Consider the following 22,137-nt stretch of genomic DNA (forward strand, 5'->3'; position numbering starts at 1 on the left):
TTCACTGTCTGAAATATCTGCACAGTTCTGAGTGAACTAAATTTATTTTCTATGTCTGTAGACCTCGCCTATAAGATGGGCCCCCCAATTTGAGCCCGAAATCTCGAGGAAAAATCCCCGTCTTATAAGCGAGTAAACACGGTAGTTTGTTTTGTTTTTTAGAAGTCACTGAAATATGTAAATCCACTCAATTAGTTGTGCAACTTGCAGCTAAAATTTGGATATCAGAATGCAACAAACCTAATAAAATTCATGAATAATGATGCAAATAGCAACTGAACAGTCTTAATTATGTATTAAGGAGGATTTTACAGATTATACAAAGGAAGTCTGAGAATTTTGAGATAAGAAAAAGTATTTTTGATTTTAACATGAAAAATTACTTTGCACATGGACTGTTCAAAATAGATACCTGATACATTCATGGACAAATCTTTATTTTATTAACTATATTTCACTAAAAAATATGATTTTTTTTATGTTAAAGACTTATAATATCAAGTCAAATAGAGTCAAATTTTGTGAAGATATACACACTATATTGAAAGTTAGAAGAATTAAACCTACAAAGACTTTAAACAATAGAAAGAGGTCATGTGGTCAGTCATATAGACTGCCCCCATGTTGAGAGAGTTAAAAAGTTAGAACATAATTGCTTTATGGTTACTTTGATGAAAGTGGGCTGGATGGAATCCACCCATACTGTAGTCAAAGAGTTAAGTAATAAAGTGAAAATGCAAGTTTGTAACTAAGGTGAAAATGAATCACTTTTTTTTTCTTCCATTATATTATGATCAAATATTGAAATAAAAGTTAGCATTCTGTTGGAGCTGGTTGAAAGTTTAGTCATACCTAAAAGTTATAAAATTCTTTAACATTTACTAAAGTGGATGATTCAATTTTAATTTTAACAATTCACTTACCTCTTTTATGGTTAACACAGAGGATGTCTGGATGTTGCTTATTAACGTTGGTGGAAATCCAGAGTCACTTACAGGGTGTGCTTGGAATATCTAATAATTGCAATGTCATAGGTTATGAAAGTTCTCAATGGCATTAACATTTAACACACTTTTATCAGCCTCTGTGTTTCTTATGAATAAAGAACATTTACATGTTTATTAACATACTTTTGGGGACTACTGTGTACAAATTTTGTAGAAATATATAAAATACTGCTAAAACTTTCTTACATCATATTTACCTTCTAAATTCCTAATCACCATACAGCTACTAACAAAATTATTTAAATCTTGAGAGGGCTTTGGAATAGTAAAAAGGAAAAAAAATTATAAAATGCATTATTTTACCTTTCATTTGGTAATACAATAACATTTGATGAGTGTTCTTATATCAGTCCTTAGTGGCCATGTTAGTTTTATTTTTAGAAGTAATTGAAACATGTTTCATTTGAAAGTTTGTAGGACTTTGATAACTATAAGTCAATAGCTCTTCCTTCTTTAAATGGTAATGATATGTGGTGGGTACTTTTCATGTGACATAGATATATAATTTTATTATTTGACCTAAGTAAGCCATTTGTTAAATATGCAAAGTTCCAAAAATTGCTGCTCAATGGTCTATTTCCTATATTTAAAGAGTTTATATAAAACAATAACAAAAAGAATGACTTGCAGTACCAGGTTGACAATAGCAAACAATCAGGAATAGATCTGTTAACAAAACATAGTAAAAGCTAAATGAAAAACATCAACAAGTCTAACTTAAACACTTCTGTATTAAAGATAAACTAAGGTATAAAACACAATTTTCTGTTCCTATATTTTTGCCTTCTCTTAAGAAAGCAAAAAAAACAAAAAAAAATTGTTTATTTTTAATATTTGATTTTTGTGTAAACTAGTGTTTTTACAACATATCTAATTTATATTAAGTTTGTTTGTTTGATATTTTTACTGAAAAGCAATGTAATACTGTTTTTAAATTTAACAACCAAATTTGTATATACTAATTTTCACTTTATCAAAAATCATGACAAAATTAATTTTGAGTGCTTATTTTGAATGGTTCAATGTTTTATATGTGCATTTGCAATGTTAATATGCATCTGATTATCAACACAAAAACACTTTAGTAGAGCTAATCTGTTTAAAAAATTAGTTTCATAGATCCAGCAACTGTTCATAACTAAACAGAAATCAGATAGTGTAATTCACAAATACAATGAACCTATTGAGAAATGCTGTATCATGAGTTGAAAGATACCCTAAATGCCTTACCAGGGTCCAGACTATGAGATCTTGTGAAGTTATTTTATTAATTCAAAAAACATACATTAATGTGTTAGTAAAGTTCAAAGAATGAAATACAACCAAAAATATTTAGAAGACAAACTGGAAAAAACTGATAACAGATGGAATTATCAGTTAACATTTGTATATAAGAATGTAACAAGCCTAGTAAAATTCATGAATAATGATGCAAACAGTGACTACTAACTGTGGACCTAAAAAAGGTATTTTTTTTAGTTTCTGTGCAGACCATCTTGCATAACTCAGGTAGTGTTGTTTCTTTCATTGGAAACTAAAAATGTGGGCAAAAATTAGCCATGTAAAAAACAGAATATATGTAGATAATAATTATTTTTCAATTATATTGTTCTGATGCACTTATTTAAAACAGTTTGCACTATTAAATAACGTATAGCTCAAATATTTAGCAAACCTATAACACTGAATTTTGTGTGATGTTACCAGGAATATGATACAATAAAATTAACAAGGTGATCAGTGAATACAGTTTGATCTATTTTAAGTACAAAAACACTTAGTTTTGCTTTTACCTAATTGTTAATTTACTCCACAGATTCTTTAAGGTAGATGCTTGTAAGCAGTTCAGTTCTTCTCAGCAAAGTAGAGAAACATACTTCATCACACTTATGAAGAGAATACTTTGCAAAAAACGTTACAAGGGAAGACCTAAACAAATTTATTTCACAACATACCTCTGCTCCTTCCAGCTGTGCTTCATCTACAAGTTTGATCAAGCACTCTTTAGAAGCTGTTTCAGTAACCAGGGTGCTGTCAGCATTCTTGTCCATACACAAACCTATTTGCAATCGTTTAAAACGGTCTTTCAGCTTAGAGTGGAACTTGCTAAAGATGGATTCCTGAAGTAAGACTTTGACTCCTGTCTAAAATCAGAATCAAAAATACGCATAAGCATTTCAATATATCTAATGAAATAATTATGTGAGTAATTTTAGTTGTACAATTTTTAATGTAGGAATAAAGTTTAATCTGTTCAGTGCCGTAGACAAGATAACTCGTCCAAGCCAATCGGTAACACAGTGCCACGGACGAGTTAATTCGTTCTCGATAATATGTAACTTCAACGCTTGATGACAGCACCATACATGCATTTGACCTACTTACAAATTGTTTCACTTTCGATCCAAAATGGCGTCACGAAAAAAGTTACAAAATGAAGAAGCATTAGAGTTGTATTGTAGCAGCTGAAATACTTGGCAGTCAACAGGTTAAAGCTTGAGACATTAAAAAATATTAGAGGTTTATTTTGTTAGCAAAGATTACATTCTGGAGAGTTTGAAATCCTTGACTCTCACGAAATATTCAATACATTACCTTAGAAACCAAATCTTAGTATACTTTCTACCTACATTAAATACAAGTCTATTTAATGTAGCAGAATATTCACTAATAATGTGATAGCTAATGCATACCAAAGTATTTACAAAAAATGAAATATATATATACACACCAAAAAAAGAATAAAACATATCTTATCTCATGGTACTACAAATAATACGAACATTACTCACCTTGCCATTGTTAATTATCAAGGTTTCAATTACTCCTTCAACAGCACTGTCTTGATCAGCTGAATCAAATACAATGACCACTGGCCGACTGCAAAGATGAAGGGAAAGATCTTTCCCACATCCTGCTGACACTTTACGAATAGATTTTGCCATCTGGGCTGATCCAATGAACACAAGTTTTTCTGCATTTGGACTTGAAGACAGCTTTTCAAAACCTAGTTCATCACTAGCAATTACATTAAGTAAGCCTGGTGGTAATCTGGAGAAAATAAACAATATAGCTTTATCTGAGTTTAAAACTATATATATATATCTTCAGAGTTACGCTGCCAAAACTCATTCCCTGGTGAGAATTTTACACAATACACCTATATAAAAAATTTAACTAAGTTGCAAATAATATCTACTCTCATCTTCTTGACTCTTTTCAGTATTTCATTTTTAGTAAACTGTACAGTGTAATCCTAAATGCACACTTGTTAACACAGTGAAGCATTCAGTGCATGCTGCTTAATGTTTCTGAGAAATTTTAATAAATTCAATAATTATCATATCCATTCAGTTCATACAGTTTCATTCATTTGTAAAGAGTCATACACAAATAAAATTTTTCATTTTCAGTTTTTTCTTATATATATCACTAATAGTAAAAATAATTTCTCCTGAACACATTTAGTTGTTGCATTTTACTAAAATTCATTTTATCAGTATATTAATATACTACTAATATATCAACAATGTCAAAAAACAGTAATTCCTAAGGACTGTATTTTCAAGACTTGTATAGACTGAGATTTTCTGGAAACTTTGTATGGTTATTTCATTCCATATTGTTGTTCCATAACATGTTAACTTTAATAAATTTATTGCTGTTCTTCATAACTAACACTTGATGTGTTTTTTTTTCATTATTTCATCAGTGACAACAAAAAAGTTCCAACATTATAAACATACTTAATTAGTATACCTAATAAACAGCAAATCTGTGTATCAGGCCTCCCACTGAGCCACTGCAAAATTATATTACTTTGTAAGATCAAAATTATTAGTCTTTGTTTTACACATTAAAACTAATCATTAGCCCTGAATAAATACTTTTTTAATACAGTAAAAGTATGTCAAAATAAATCTAATCTTTTCACTGAAATAAAACATTTTTACCATACATACCAATGTCTTAATTTTCACACTACTTCAGTGATTTTTTAAAACCACAATAATAACTCTGTTTACCTTCATATGAAACATAGTATTCCATTTCTGGTGCATGAATCATAATAAATATTTATTATAATATATTGCTCAGACCCTTGAACATGGAAACTGGAATAATTAAGTATATTATTTTGTATGGTTCTTGTTCAGAGAAATGAAAAATAGGGCATTCAGTTAAAAGATAAACAAGTTGCATTATGTGAATACCTAACCAAGTAACCTATTTTAAGCACTCACTAAATGTTGCTATTATGCAACATATTACTATTTTTTGACATGTGAGAAATATCAGAAGCAAATAAATTTGAGAGCTTTTCAACAGTATAAAGAACATATAAATAAATAAACTCTACATAAAAACATATAAATCTAGAATTTACTGAAGGTAAATTTCTACTTTCTAACTTTATAAGTACTTAAACTTTCCACATCAACAAGTCACTAGCACTATGATGGACAGCTTTCTTATTAACAGTCTGGAAAAGAATCAATAAGACATTAGACAATGCCTTTTATGATGGTAGACTACTTTATTCAAGAATACTATGTAGCTGAAATTAGTTCCTTGATCTCAGCAAATAACTGTGTCGGTCAGAAAGAAGTTCAAAGTCATGTCAAGGAGATTGAATTTGATAGAAATCTAATGATTTTGTTGGCTAAGGATGAGGACTGAAAACTGGTATTTTCTTCAGAATAGTTCTGAACTGAAATATAGTGAATAGCTGGTAATGCATCACTGTGGGAAGGACACACATGAGAACAACATTTAGGTATACTGCCAAAACTATTTACTAGTTTGAATGAATTAACCTTTCCATGATAATGTTCCCTTTTTCATTACATCACCACAAGCAAGAAATATTTTAATTAACAATTGGCAATATCAATCAAGTACATTTAAATGGCTATTTTTAATATGGAGGCTTATTAAACTTGTATAAAATGGCTTTAGTAAGAGTGCACACACATTCTTATATTTATAGAACAAGTTTAGAAAATATATATTATACTAAAATAAGATATCATGTCAAAATATATTGTTTATAATATATAATACAATATAATATATAAAAGAAGGAAAAGTTACTGAATTCACTGACCAATTTTAAAGCACCATTAATAACTTGAGCATTTTCAATGTAAACTTCTATTATTGCAGCTTTTACATAAAACATTACAAAATTTACTTCATTCAAAAACACTATAACAGCAGTTTTTGGAGAAGGCAAGTTCTGATTTTAGTTATCATAATGTTGACACACATCACCAAGCTATCATTAGATAAATGCTACATTTCAAAACATTTTTCCAATTGTAGCTTTTACCACTGACGACTCAATACTATGGATAGAAAAGTTGTATGTGTTTTCTTATAGCAAAGCCACATCGGGCTATCTGCTGAGCCCACCGAGGGGAATCGAACCCCTGATTTTAGCGTTGTAAATCTGTAGACATACCGCTGTACTAGCAGGGGCAGAAAAGTTGTAATCATTAAAATCAGAACTTGCTTACTGTAAAAGCTGCTGTCACTGTATTCCTTTAATTAATTATATAGTTCAGTAGGTTGTTCCTCACTAAGTATTAACTGTAAAATCTAGTTTGACTACACTGTTATTTTGGTTTTAGAATAAATATATAAAAAAAGACAAAACTTTAAACTCAATGTTCAAGTAAACAGTGATTCTTAATTAAATTCATATTCAAGTTTATCATAACTAGATATGGTACATACCCAGCTGAGATACAAACTTCAGCAAAGAGCAAGACAGACAGGTAGCACTCAGAATTTGCCAAAACAACAACACTACTTCCAACAGCAAGTGCTTCCACAATTCTCCATGGAATTGTACTCAGTGAGCTTGAATCCTTGTGTATCATTATTCCAGTAACATCTAGAGGAAATAAACACAAGTGCTGTATTATTATATGAGGCAGTATTGTTTGACTCAAACAAAAACAGGTTCAGAGAGTACGTGTAGTTATATGAGATTTATGAAGTATTTCAAATTACAATAACAATGAAAAATAAATAAATAAAAAAGTAGCATTGAAATAAAAAAGAATATTGTTATTAATTATTACCTAAAAATGTGATTTGTAAAGGGATTTAACAAAACTGATAATTACAGTTTACCTGCTTAGTGTGATTCAAATTCTAACAGTGCACTGGCAGCTTACCTTGACAGTTAGAGACTCAATTTTAATTCAAGTGGAAGCTTACTTTTAATTAATTTCAAACTAATAATGAAATAATGAAATGAAGTTAGAATAAAACTGAAAGTATTCACATAAAAAAACGTTATACAAGAAAATATGGGGGAATACTTTTTTTTTTTTTTGCTGCAATACTACATTAAAAGAAAAAAAAAACTATACAAAATGTCAAACCCTATAGACAGTTTCATTCTACATTACAGTTTGGTAATTAATGACTTACTTATGAACAGCAACTATATATGTTAATGCCACACAAACTTTAATGAAACTTATGATTAAATCAAATAATCAAAATTAAAATTTACATTTATTACTAGTTTTCATTATTTCAACAATTAATTAATTAAAACTAAGATTAAGTCGACTGTCACAAATATAATAAATTAATTGAAATTAGTGTTTCAAATTATTAGTTTTTCATTATCCCAACAATCAAGTAACTGAAATTATGACTCACAAAAATAATCAACTAATCAAAAGGAGAATACATTTAAACAAAGACTGTGGAATAAGAGAAGTAAAAGATTTACAGTTAAAATGTTAATAAAGTTTGTTTGATGCATGTGATTTTTAATTCTTCTTGCTTTATTTTTCATTGTGTAATGTATTACAAGATTTCAGTTTTGACCTTTAAGGTCTGATGAGTCTTGGTCTCAAACTCTCAGGTCTTGTTCACTGAGGTCTTAACTATAAAACTGCTTTGTATTCGGAACTTGATTTTCTTCTTTCTCAAAGTAATAGTTTAATTATTATTTTTAATAAAACTTAAATGTTTTTTTAATTTTCAAGTCAAGTGATAACAATAAAAAAGAAAATAATTTTATCACATCCAATATATGTATAGTTTGTTAGTGAATTAAGGCTTACTAAATTATCAGATAAATGGTTATGCATAATAAAGTATTTTTGTATTTATTTATATTACAACAGTAATATGTTAAGAGCAGATGATTTTGTGTATACAATGTGTAAAACTGGGAGTTCTAATCAGCCATTGTTTTGCATGATGGTACATGTGAAGTGAAATAGAGAAACCTCTGTTATATCCAAGAGAACTTTAATATCTTATTATATACTCCCAGAAAACTTTGTAAAATGTATATAATAATACTAGATTTTTTTTTAAATTTAAATGCAATGACACTATAAGACCACAAAATAACTTTACCAAATGGATTCCAACAATCATCCAAGTTTGTGGAGACCAAAGGCCAACCTGCAAAGTGGTACAAGTTCCGAATCAAATAAGGGATGTCTACATCACGGACTTGATGCCCAGGTTTACCACTTGTAATATTTTCTACTAATGTGATGAGACGTTGGTGTTTCTGAATATTTCTTGCAATACTAAAGCAGAAAAAGTTGGAAATTCACTTGTTTTAAATTTTAAAAAATGTGATAATGGACAATAAAATATGTAAATAGTGTATCTGTAGCCTTTACAAAACATTAAATAAAACTGGACATTAAATGAATGCAAACAAATGTAAAGCCCTCCAATAATCTTTTTCATTTTATCACACAAAATATTCTGCTAAACTACCAGTACACTAAAAATTTATATTATCTGTAAGCCTGCAACCTGAGTAAAATATTGTATTGATGCCAATGTGTCCAAGATTGGCCAATATCAATATCGTATTTTGACAATCTACACTTGTGCATTTACATGTTCAGACATTCATAATGCACATAAACTAGTGGTGTGCACTGAACTTCAAAATTTGTCTTCAGATAAATCACACTTATCAGACTACAAAAAGAACAAATGGAATGCTGGCCCAAGGACCTTTATTCAAATACAAAACGTTTTTTGACATGTCCACTTAATATTTCTTCATTAATGTAAACCCTATAAGAAACTATCATGCAGTGAAAACAGAAGGAGAGGTTGAACCTAGTAATCATAATGAATGCCAGATATAAAGACACTAAGTGTTGCTAGGATATTCTACAGAAAATACTAAATCCTAGTGTGTGGTAATAAATTTTTTATATTCATGACTCTGATATTCTCTGAATTACAAAACTTTGTGTATGTAGTAAACTTGCACATAAATAAATGTTCATACTTTCATGCAATTTCTTCAAAATCAGCACTTATATAATGTTTTATATATTTTCACTTTCAGGAACCTACCCTGAAGTTCTCCAACAAATACAGTTTCATTCTCTTGTACATGTAGTGACTTCAGTTATCTGATATTCTCCCTTCCAATCTCTATTCTTTACCCTAACACTGTTATAAATCTTTAGCATTCCATTTTTCTCACCTCATTTATAAAATGCTGCAAGTAAACATTTCTGACATGCTGTTTATTTCACAGTAATGTACAGTTAATTATCTTACATTATCCATTTTTACCTCTCCATCAAGCACAGTACCAGCATTATAACATTCCATTTCTCTTTTTACATGTTTATTTCTTGCATTCTATACCTCCCAAACACAGCTACATTTTCTTAACATTTTAACTGTACCACAATATCTGACACTGACTGTTTTTCCCAAACATATGCTACAGTAGACCCACAACATCAAATATTTTTCAGCTCAAATGGTTCTCCAACATATGCCATTTGTTTTGCTGCAATGTTTTTTCTCTTAAATATGTATTTTTATAGGATTCTGACATTCCCCTTCACCTTCTCACATGACATGATACAGACCTGTAACATTTGGTCTTCATCTTACTTGTACTCTCTGCTACAATTCTTCAACATTCGTTAGTTGTTTTTTGACAAATGTAATCTTCAAACGTTATGACAATCCATGTATATCTTATTGATATGTTTTCTAAGTCTCTCTGTTTGTTTCACTTGTAGATGTACTGCTATAGTTCCCAATATTCTCCAAGTTTACCACTTATATACAAATTTCTATCTTTCACATCACCCACATTCAAGGTAATATTTAATGTTTCTCTTCTGCTTAATTTAACAAGATTACCCTTATCTCTACCATCCTACTAAGCGTAATTTCTGTTCAGCCCATTCCATTAAGATTGTGCTTCTGGTCACTTCTACTTGCCAAACCAGTTTGTCCACAAATCCTAAGATTAGCCCAATCTATAACCATATGGATCCAGGTTGAGTAGATTCCATCTCTCTGAAAAAAAATCTAAAAAGTACTGAAGCAAGCTATATATACAATGCCAATATAATGTAATTACAATGTTCATAATCCAAATCATTGCTTTTACCTCTGTGGATGTTAAATGAAGCATTTAAGCATTATGAGCAGGTTATTCTTGCACAGAGGTATCTACGAAAGAGTAACAGACCAAATAACAATACTGAACTTTAACTGAGAATATAAAATAAAATACTGATTTGGTTGTGTAATATTTTAAAACTGCATATAAATTAATGTTGATTTTTGAATCATTGCATCACCTTTATTGTATTGTGAATGATAAATAGGACTGAACTCATTTTAGTAACGTACTTCTACACTTTACAGTGGAGTTCAGCATAACATGCAATAATAGACAAGACAAAATCACAATCAAATCAGTTTGTCTAAAATAATCAACTAATCAAAACTGTTTCTGATTATTACTGTTTTCTTTATTCTAACTATCCAAGTAATCAAAATATTACCATTTCAATTCTTATTATTTTTGGTTAATTCAAGATTGTTCACCTTAGCTAATTAATGTCATGACTCATGAAAATAATTACTAATTAAACACAGGCTTTCATATAGCTCAGATAAGCCACAAATGCACCTCATGAATGATCTTAATTTTGATTGGCTCACAAAAAGAATTCACTGATGTTTGCCTGCCTCAACTTCACTTTTCTATCTCTTTGTTGGTAAAGCTTGTTTTGCAAAATTTAGTTATTTCAATTAGTTACAAAATGTGAGGTTAGGGTACACTATGGGATGGGAGTGGCAGTACTTGGCCTTTTTTAATGGGTTATACACTTGTGAAATTCATAAATCAAACAGAACCACTGAAGAAGACAAATCATACTGTTAATTGGAAGAATTCTGTGAACCAATTTGGAAAATTAAAACAGACTTAAATTCAATTTGTGATAAATTCTTATAATGGCATTTAATTTATTTTAGTTTTTGACTATAAAGGATACAGTATTTATGGACCCTAGCAATTTTTGGGACATTAAAGTTTAATTCTGAGAAATCCAGAAGTTGTTTTAATATTTAAACTTGACAAAATAACTCATTATCTGATAGGAACTAAATAATTTAGCATCTGTCTTGGAAATGAACGGAATGTCCTTACAAGAGTAATTCATCCACAAATCAAAGTAAAATGTGTGTTTAAAATGTCTACTTGGGATTTAAATATTTTTTCTCAATTAACGATATGATTCATTCATTTAAACGATCCTACGTAACTTACGAATTCAGTTGTCCAATACATGAAGGTATTTATAGTAGTTCCATTATAAGACTGTGGGTACATAAATAAATACAGTAGTCCAAGGTTTAAAGACAATACAAGTACTGTTGAACATTCCTTAGTTAAATGTAATGTGGTGGTATTGCAAAACATGTTCACAATTATTGAAATGGAGAAGCACAGTATATAAAATATTATGCATAAATAACATATAATTTGTAAAAAAAAAAAAAAAAAAAAACCTTTAATAACATGTACCTTATTTTTAGGTGATGAAAATATAGACCATGACACCAACCAAATACTTATATCAATGTGTAGCTAGCTATTTTAACCATGCACATTTGTAATAAAGGCAGAACCATATTTGTATACAGACAACAAAAACATATTTCCTAAATTAAACTCAATATGGAAAAAATATCCAAATAAATAAATATTGAAATATTGCAAGAATAAATGTTACATCACAATTATTAAAATACCCATACCAACAGGAGCTGCACTACTTAAAAGTATCTCAGTGCTGTCATATCCAACAATTTACCAATGCCTCGTAAGAACATTCAACATAGAAGAAATTTTCAAACAGAGGCTGAAAGTGATTCATGTTGATACAGTTCATAGCAAAAAACTAATTTTTAAATATATATACGTGTGTGAAGGTACAACGTTCACTAATGCAAGTATTTCACTGTGTTTTACACACTTAGATGTATGAAATGTAACTGCTATTGAAACTAAATTTGCATTTAAGTGCACCACACTGTTGAAACTAGCTCGATGTTTGTATTTTTATAATGTAAAATTTAATAATTAAAAAATGTACCCACTCTTGAGAGAAGTAAACCCACTCCTTCTTTTTCAGGAAATTGCCAATTCCCTTATTTAACTCTTCTAATGTGTCAGTCTCTAAATGCTGACAGTAACTTGTTCCAAAAGTCAAAAACAGTATTACAAAAAAATAAAACAGTCTTTACTTAAACATAGCCTCCTTCTATCAAATGATAAACTTGTATTACCTCCTTCTATTCTTCAGGATAGAGAAGAATCTGAGACTTTAATATTATCAATTCCAAAAAACAACCTTGTAAACTTCAATAATATCACCTCTTATCCTTTTCTCAGGAGAAAATAAGAGATTTTAACCTGTCCCTACACAATAACTCTTCTATCTCCACTAAGAATCATACACACAGACCTTCTATGAATTATTCCCATATTTTTGAAAATCTAAGTACAAATGTGCAATATTAACAGGATACCAAGTAATATACTAAGAAAAGAAAAGAAAAAAGGTTAATAGATTAGTGTCAAAGCAATATTTTAGTTCAGCAAATACAATGTTGCTTTTTTATAATATAATACTTCACTGAATGAATTCAGTTAATGTAACCAAAGTACACTACTTTGTTCAAAATTTAATAATACACTATGACAAAATACTGAAGCAAACAAGACCTCATAAATGAAAAAAAAATCATACTACAAATCGTTATTCCTCTAATTATTAAAATAGGTTTAGTGAGCAATATGATTTATGTACGTCTTTTTATTACTTTCAGTAATATATCTATAATAGATGGAAACATAAGATAATTACTTTTAATTAACTACAAAGCAAATGTGAATGAAATGCACATATTAGCAAGAAAATTCCTAATGTAATGCAAACATCTGAGGTATATAACGTACTCAATGGCTACATTAATAAAAAAACATGAACTAGTTCAATGCAAATACTATAAATACATAATCTACTAATGAGTCTTTTTTATTAAAAAGTGACCTAGTGCAATGCAAGTACTATAGAAGGATAATGTACTCATGGGCAATTTTAATTAAAAAGGTAAGCTAGTGTAATAGAAACACTTATAAATTAGCATTACTTCTTTCTTCTGTTACAGTTATCTGTTGGAACATAATCATTACATCTGTAATTATATCATCACAAACTGTTTACAATGCACATACAATTAACTTTATTATTAATTTCACCATACAAATTACCCTTTTATAACTTTCTAGAATGACTGTAAGTTGTAACAGGAAGCCACAAATGTTTCTTGTAGATAGCTTAAATCTTGAAACAGCATACATCTATTTACATTTATTAATATTTTGTTTTATTTGCCTTTGAACCATGTCTAACTAAGAATTCCACTACACAAGTTGTGGATCATGTAGCACACATGCAGCTCATGTTATCATACTGAATAGCACAAAACAGGCTTTTAAAAAGTCCAGATATCTTATTAGTGCACCAGTATTTTGTTAAAAACTGTGATATTTCAATTACCATACATTATGAATGTATGCAAACATATATATATATATATATTATTACTATTCACATATAAATTCTTAAATTTCAATTATTTTACTTAAAACATAGAACAGTAAATAAAAATATACAGAAAGCAATGACTTCTAGTACTTGCAATACTTCACAATTTCTCTATTTGTGTGTTATACTTGCCAAGCCTCGACAAATTTTATGCTTCAAGAATGTAAAAGAAAAAAAACATTCTGTATGTTTTAGATATGTATTTTGAAATAATAAAAAATTATAAGTTACTGTATTTGTACCCCAAAATACCACTGTAATTTATCCATCTTCCTAGATAAGCTATAAGTGGGTCTAAAAGGTCTCACTTCTGATCAGCATATAGGCCTTCAAACTCACCAATGGTTATAACAGTTTTACTTACATGACTGCTTCAGGAAGACTGAAGGGATTATTTAGTTCAAATTAATATATATATGTAAAAATGGCTCATTTGGGTTGAGAAAATGAATGTTTTACATAGAGAAACGAACAATGTTTCGACCTTCTTCATGTGAACCTGACAAACAAGGTCGAAACATTGTTCACTCCTCTACGAAAAAACTTTTCTCAACCCAAACGAGCCGTTTTTACATATATATTTCTCTACAAGTGGGTTTTCTCGACATCACTGATTAGTAGTTCCAATTAAGCACTTTTGATTGGTTATAAATATGTACTTAAAAGAAACAGGCACAAGTAAACAAGTACTTTCAAAGAAGGAAGAGGTAGGCAGACCACTATGGTGCGTTTGCAAAATATAATGGTATATCTGCAAATGGAAAAGATAGGAGGTTCTTGTTTTATATTCTAGTTTGTCAATATTGGTAAATTGAGTTTCTAATTTTTCCAAACTGTAGGTTTTATATTTTATGATGCTCACAACACAAAAGCAGAAAACAATGCACCATGTGGCACATAAAAAATAAATATCTAACAATTTTTGTTAATATTTACAACTAAGAAATTAAATAATGCATGATATGAATATGTGAATCACAAACAATTTGATACCTAAATGTATGGACATACATTAATAACATAGTAGTTTAATAAAATTTTGAAAGTAAATCTACAAAATGTGATGATGTGCACTCAGAGCAATGCATATACAGAATTGGTTAAACTATAATGTACGATGTCACTCAACATTCACATATTTGCACAAGGTGTTTATCATTAACTGGTTTGTGGCATTGTACTAATTATTGTGAGCACGTGACACTATGGAAGTTAATATTGATTAGCTGTGACAGTGTGTTATTTTAATCATTGAAAACATGATACTGACACATGGTGAACTATGGAATATAAATACTTAATGTCACATTAAGAAAGAGAAGATTTTCATTATCATCATTTGTGCAGGCAATACCATTTAGGTTTCAGTTTATTAGTGCCTGATTAAATTCACTGCTCAGCATGTCAATGTCACTCATTTTCATGTAGTAATAAACAGTTCCCAGGATTACTCAATGTGTCATCATTGAACCAGTGGAGGTTACTGTCAACAGCTTAGTCATACATGTTGGTACTACAGGCATAGAATATATAATCTAATTAGTAATGAAATTTTTATAAATACCTATACAAAATTCTTGAACGATTTTTGGGCTGTGAATGCCATTCTTCCTGAGCCCTTCTTCCAGTAGAGATGGCTGTTTCAATGTCTTCTTCTTTACCCAAAAGAACTTTAGTTAGTTCTACTTTCGTACAAGGATTTATAATCCCTTTGAATTCTCTTTCACTGGGTTGTTCCAAACAGCCATCCATCAAAAATCCCACAGGACTGTTATGTTGTGACAGCCATACCTGATATTAAAAAAAAAGTAAAACTTTTCTTTTCTATGGAAATACTGTAGTTAATTAGTTTAGTTAGTTCTACTTTTGTACAAGGATTTATAATCCCTTTGAATTCTCTTTCACTGGGTTGTTCCAAACAGCTATCCATCAAAAATCCCACAGGACTGTTATGTTGTGACAGCCATACCTAATATTAAAACAAAAGTAAATTTTTCTTTTCTAACTATGGAAATACTGTTACAAAGGAAGTTTACAATAAACATTCTTCTTTCAGATATAAATATTCTTCATAGACTACTACCAGATAAACACTTTGAATTATGGAAAAATAACAATCCAAACAATTACAAATTTTTAAAATGCATTACAATTAATTTGTTGATCGCAGTTCAACTTCCTTACCTGCATTACAAAAATAATCCTTTGAAAAACAGAGAAACACTCAGATACAGTTAAACTTATTCCACATAATTCTACAGATTTCAGTGATTAGCTATCAAAAACTATATAAAAATTATTTTTTGAATATCGTTTGATAAATCTAGAAGTTCTGAATTAATTTTCTACTTGATATGAAAACTCCAGTATCAATATTTATTAAATGTCAAAGAATCAAAACAATCCACAAAAACTCTCACCTAATTATTACAAATATCTACTCAACTCGTATGTATTTATATTACAAAATAAACACCTATTATTATATCACATACTTCAATATGAAAAATCTTTAAGATTCATATGCCCATAGAAACAACTTGGCAATTACTGGCATTTTATATTTGGTTAATCATCAGGCTCAATAATTGATTACATTCAACTAATTAATTATTCTCTCATGAGACTTGGATAGTTTGAATAATATTAAACAATAATAACTAGAATTATTTGATATATTTGGGAGTTGTGGTACTAATCCACAATACTGAGCAACCTTGAATCAATGAAAATAGCAACTGCACCTTATCAAATTATTTTTCAAATTCAAGTGCACCAAGTCCCATATATAAACATGTAGCAGCCTCAAAAAACTTAACTGATTAGCAAGGAAAAACTTTGAGTAAATTCATGTTCATTTTATATTTCATTAGATGATATCACAATGCATTTTTATCAGCCTTTCTATAATTACCTAATTTCTATAATTTCTAAACTACAAAAGTGACATTATTCTATAATTTCCAGAGCAGCACCCATATAAATTTAGGAATAGAAGCAACATTAGCAATTTTCCAATTGTTAAGGATATACCAACTGTGTATTGACCTACAAATGACAGGCTCACTTATACAATCTTTACCCTCTTTAGAGACCTAAGAAAAACAGTCAACTAGTTATAATGGATTATCTGGTCTTAATCTCACAAATTTTCTTTTTACCACCAAATAATTAATATCCACATGATTCAGTATCATCACAATATTTCCAACATGATTCTTAGTCAGGAGCGCTTTTAACACTTTTCTTCATATCCACATATACCCTGTAACCTTCCAGTTAACATTTATGAAAACAAAGGACCTGTTGGCCCATCTACTCAACTAAATTCTCTCTCTCTCTTTACACATAAAGCTCAAAACCAAGTCCTTATTACCCAAATGTTTATCATGTTCTCCCCTACATTAACTGCTTCCACCACATACGAACAATACCAATTCTAAGCTCCAACAACATCCGTATAGAAAATTAAATCTGACAGCTACACTGCTGAAATTTATATTCATGTCCTTCAATTCTACCCTATTCTCCATATTCAGTATGAAAATGATGCACAATCTTAAACACCTCAATCAGATTATCTCTAACTCTTCTTCTGTCAAGAGAAAAAAGGTTTAAAGATTTTAACCTGTCATTTGATGAAAACCTTTACAATACACATATCATCCTAGTAGTCCTCACTTGAAATATTTCAAACAATTTTATATCCTTTCCAAGGTTAAGAGTAAAGACTAAACACAATACTCCATACATGGCCTAGCCAGCCAGTGACCTAGAAAATGCAATTATGACCTCTTTAGACTTATACTCAGTACTTCTTTCAATACAACCTAAAACCCTATTTGCATTACTACTGGCAACAAACAGCATACTCCTTGGATGGCTTAAGACACTGATTAACAAGAACATCACAATGCTTTTATTTAATAACACTTAAAGTTACTTTCATTGTAATTATACTTGTAACTCAAAAAAAAAGAATAACTAACATGTATTAACTTGTATTTATCTTAACTAACAACTACCTGCCAACTGTTTTTCCAACTAATAAAATGATCTAAATCCTTTGATAAAGTCACGTTATCACCTTAAAATCTAGTAATGTCCATAATCTCAATGCCATTAACAAAGTTTTGACCATTCTTTCATCTATGTCATTAAATTAAATCAAAAAGAGCAAATGCCCTTGAGGTACCCCACTTCTGGCATTAATCCACTTTGAATGAACTTCATTTATAATGAACCTCTGCTTTCTTCCAACTAGTCACTTGTTTATCTAATGTGCCAACTATCCACAACCAAATATGCAGAGAATGACTTTGCAAAGTATTGTTTATCATACTTTAATCTCCTACTACTGACTTAAGACAAATAGGCCTATAATTAAATGGATAATATTTACAGTTTCCCTTAAAAATAATAGCATAAACCAACTTCCAGTTTTCTGTGAAATGCCCACTATTCAAGAACATAGAAAAAAAAGAATAACAAGTAGCTGACACACCCAATCCTTAACTTTATTAAAAACCATTGGGGAAAGTTATTTATCCAAGGAGCCTTACCATTCTCTAAACATTAACTTTTCTAAAGATGCTCAAAGATATCCCAAGAATTTCAAGAGCTTAACTTGTAGCACACAATTTTGTAAAGAAATCAAAAATCTTTATCCTCTTAATCCCCAAATAATTTTGCAAACTTAAATAATATAAATTCTTACCCTTCATTTTTCAGGAAACATAAGCTATATAGCAAATGGTTTTAGATATTCAAGGCATAAAAAACAACTTTAAATGTCAGTATATATTGTTACAGTAGTATTTATTGTAGATCTATTATTAACTGTAGTACCACAATATTTATAAAAAACTTCAATATGCATATAATCCAAATATTTAAAAAAATTGACAAGTTTGAAATGATCATTTGAAAAAACAAAAAGAAATAACTTTATCTTACATGTGAAAAGTAATCTAAATATTAAAAACTGAAATATGTAATTTTTTTTCATAAAAGTGTAGGATTTATAATAAAGATCAGTTTCCCTAATATATAACAAAATTCATTTGTGCATATCAAACATTATGGTGATACTAGTGATAAATTTTATGCCTTGTAATACCAATATCCTGCCTCAATTCATGTTGGTACAAATTATTAAATTACAAACCATACTATCTTATTAATTTTTATCAGGTACTATGAAAAAAGTAATTTAGTTTAGGTACAATCAATGTAAACTATGGCATATGATACCTAGTAATGTACTACAGGGTGGGAAAAGTCGTACCACCACCTATATGTGTTAACAATTTTAATTTTTTGCATCTCAGTAATAATGTCTTTTTATTTTTCAGGTTTATTAAGGATGAAAAAGGTAGATTCAAGCACCTATTCAAAAGAATGCTTAGTTGTAAATCTATAGTTACACAAGTAGAATTACACAGGTATAACATAATAAGAAGTATGATCTGAAATATGTGGAAGATCTGTAAATGAAAGAACACATGAGATATGTAAATATGTCAACATGCAATAAATTCCTTCTTTCAGTTTCATGTACCTTATCTTTATTTGATGTGGGGTGGGGCAGACTTTTTGCCAATACTATACAATATTACTACTAGTAGCAATTGCTAATATGTAGTTAAGTGATAGCAATATTGTTATTACTATGTATATATTCATGTTATTTCATTTGAACAGGCCTATAGTATAACTACCATTATTTATATTACTAAAGTTATCAGTCGTATATTTAAGTAGGAGCCAAAGGGAACTCAGCCCCAGGACCCATGGTCTTAATGGGAGAGGGGGAACATTGATAATTTGATTCTATGTAAAATTTGATGGGATGTAAAGCCCACAGATGTTATTAGCCCCTAAGCCCACACAACCTTAAATCCACTATAAAAGGTTGTTAAAGTTCAAAGTTATGATTTCAAACTTCTACCTACATTAATTCGATAACTAGTAATAGCGCGCGCGTATGTTTATCTTATATCAACGCAACATTGGGCTAAATGCTGTGTCCACCAAAGGGTATCGAATCCCTGATTTTAGTCTCTTAAATCCATAGATTATCGCTGTCCTAGTGGTGAACACTATATATAGTACTACTATACTAATACTAATAGTATATATTAGTGCTAGAAGCAGTACTTCAAAATTACAGTACTTAAATCAAGTAGTGCTACGGTAACTAATAATAGCCTGTAACATTCCAAGTTTAAAACATATTATAAATAAATATAAATTACATCACCAGTTTATTACACATAATTTTTATTAAAAGAAATACATATTAACCTTAACAATGTCATCTGAATCTGTAACTTGTGCGTAACTAAGTTCCTGAAATATTTGTAAGATATTATTGCTCATTTTATCTCCTATTGCGGCCATCATGAGAAACTCGAGCAGTCAAAACTTAACCTTTGGCACAAGGTACAGTTTTTGTATACAAATTGTTTTCAATTCCTAGACCTGTACATAAAAAATTATACAAAATAAGCTAATAGTAATAATCTTATAATAAAGATTGAAACCACTATTATTTGTTCAAAGCAATTCTCTATGAAAGTTCAGCATTTTTTGTGTTACGGTTCAGTAAATATTTTGATATTAGACATGAAAAGGATGAGTCGAGAAAAAGAAAAATGATGAAAATTTATGATGTAGCATAAATAGAGTTTAGTTATTAGCTTTAAGCACTAATTGCAGTTGTGATTTTTATGTGCAAAAAAACCTAAATTTTTACAATATTTCTACCAAATCATAATGATTCGCAAAGGAAAACAATCAATACAAATTATCTACAGTATTACAAAAAATAAATAATGGAATTTAGGAAAATTTATTTTGTTTATTTGTGTGACGGCCCGACATAGCCAGGTGGGTTAAAGCATTCGACTCGTAATCTGAGGGCCGCGGGTTCGAATCCCCGTCGCACCAAACATGCTCGCCTTTTCACCCATGAGGGTATTATAATGTGAGGGTTAATCCCATTATTTGTTGGTAAAAGAGTAGCTCAAGAGTTGGCGGTGTGTGGTGATGACTAGCTGCCTTCCCTCTAGTCTTACACTGCTAAATTAGGGACGGCTAGAGCAGAAAGCCCTCGAGTAGCTTTGCGCAAAATTCAAAACAAACAAACCAAACTGTAACATTTTAACTCTCTCACGGCTAAAAGTGCAAGCATATTTGGTGACAGGGATTCGAAATCGCGACCCGCAGTTTACAAGTCCAGTGTCTTAACTACCAAGTATTATTACAACATTTTAAACTCTTTTAATCGTGTATTGTACTTCTGTGGTATTCAGGTGAAACTAATAATTCTTCCAGCTATCAGAATTTACCCCTTTCTGAACTCAGAGGTATACTAACCCTGAAAATTGCTACACGCTTGTTACAGTTCTAAAGTTATAGTTTGAATGCTGGAAGTTGTTAAAGCAAAGGAGTTCAATACGTTAGTATTTATATAAAAAAAAAATATTGTCAACAGTCTAAATGCGTTTTATAATTCGTTATTTAAGTGAATAAGGAAATTTCCAAATACGGATTTAATGTTTTATTTCTCTAAATGTAGTCCCTCGCCGGTACAGCAGTAAATCCAAGAATTTGCAACGCTAATATCAGGGGTTCGAATCCTTTTCGGTGAATCAGCAGATAGCCTGATGTGGCTTTGCTATAAGAAAGCACACACTCTCTAAATGTGAACATCAAATTTTTCAAATAGATAAAGCAAGAAGACAAACCTGCTCGTATCAAAGAGTAAATTATTTCATGCCAAGGAATACATTACTTTACACACAAAAATCTTAGTTTAGTACTTCAGAGCTTCATTGGTAAACCAATTTATAGGTAAGATATATAATTACCTAATTGTATTCTTAAGGACACATCTGAAAAAAAGAGAGCACACAGGCAGTAACACCAGAGATTGTTATACAAGAGCCCATTAGTAATTGTGAAATTAAGTAAGCTAGATATTTCTATGCTTTTCAATTCAAGTTACTTCATCATATCTACTTGAAGTTTTCCAATCTAACGGAAAGGACACATACGTTTTAAGTTCTGATACAAACTGAGCACGTGACTGATTGTTTTCTTGGACAACGATGAGTTTGAAACATTTTTACAGGTCAAACATTGTCCATATATACATGCACATCTGTCTTTGATCACGACTT

General features: G+C 29.9%; 1 protein-coding gene across 3 annotated transcripts in view; it reads right to left on the reverse strand.

Moving 5' to 3' along the window:
• Window positions 1-20,386, reverse strand: part of LOC143246908 (aldehyde dehydrogenase family 16 member A1-like) — a 43,709-nt gene extending 23,323 nt beyond the window's left edge. For 2 of the 3 annotated variants that reach the window (XR_013026232.1, XR_013026231.1), the window contains exons 1-7: window positions 20,258-20,386; window positions 15,516-15,742; window positions 8,400-8,578; window positions 6,747-6,906; window positions 3,800-4,058; window positions 2,963-3,151; window positions 924-1,013 (exon numbers count right to left, since the gene is read on the reverse strand). Coding sequence is in view for 1 of the 3 variants with exons in the window: in XM_076494171.1 (XP_076350286.1) it covers window positions 924-1,013; window positions 2,963-3,151; window positions 3,800-4,058; window positions 6,747-6,906; window positions 8,400-8,578; window positions 15,516-15,742; window positions 20,258-20,356 (1,203 nt within the window). In the remaining 2 variants the exon portion in view is untranslated. The remainder of the gene's footprint in view (window positions 1-923; window positions 1,014-2,962; window positions 3,152-3,799; window positions 4,059-6,746; window positions 6,907-8,399; window positions 8,579-15,515; window positions 15,743-20,257) is intronic. The other variant, XM_076494171.1, reaches the window with a different exon arrangement.
• Window positions 20,387-22,137: the final 1,751 nt, after the last annotated feature.

Source organism: Tachypleus tridentatus, chromosome 1, assembly GCF_004210375.1.
Source record: "Tachypleus tridentatus isolate NWPU-2018 chromosome 1, ASM421037v1, whole genome shotgun sequence".
Lineage (NCBI taxonomy): Eukaryota > Metazoa > Arthropoda > Merostomata > Xiphosura > Limulidae > Tachypleus > Tachypleus tridentatus.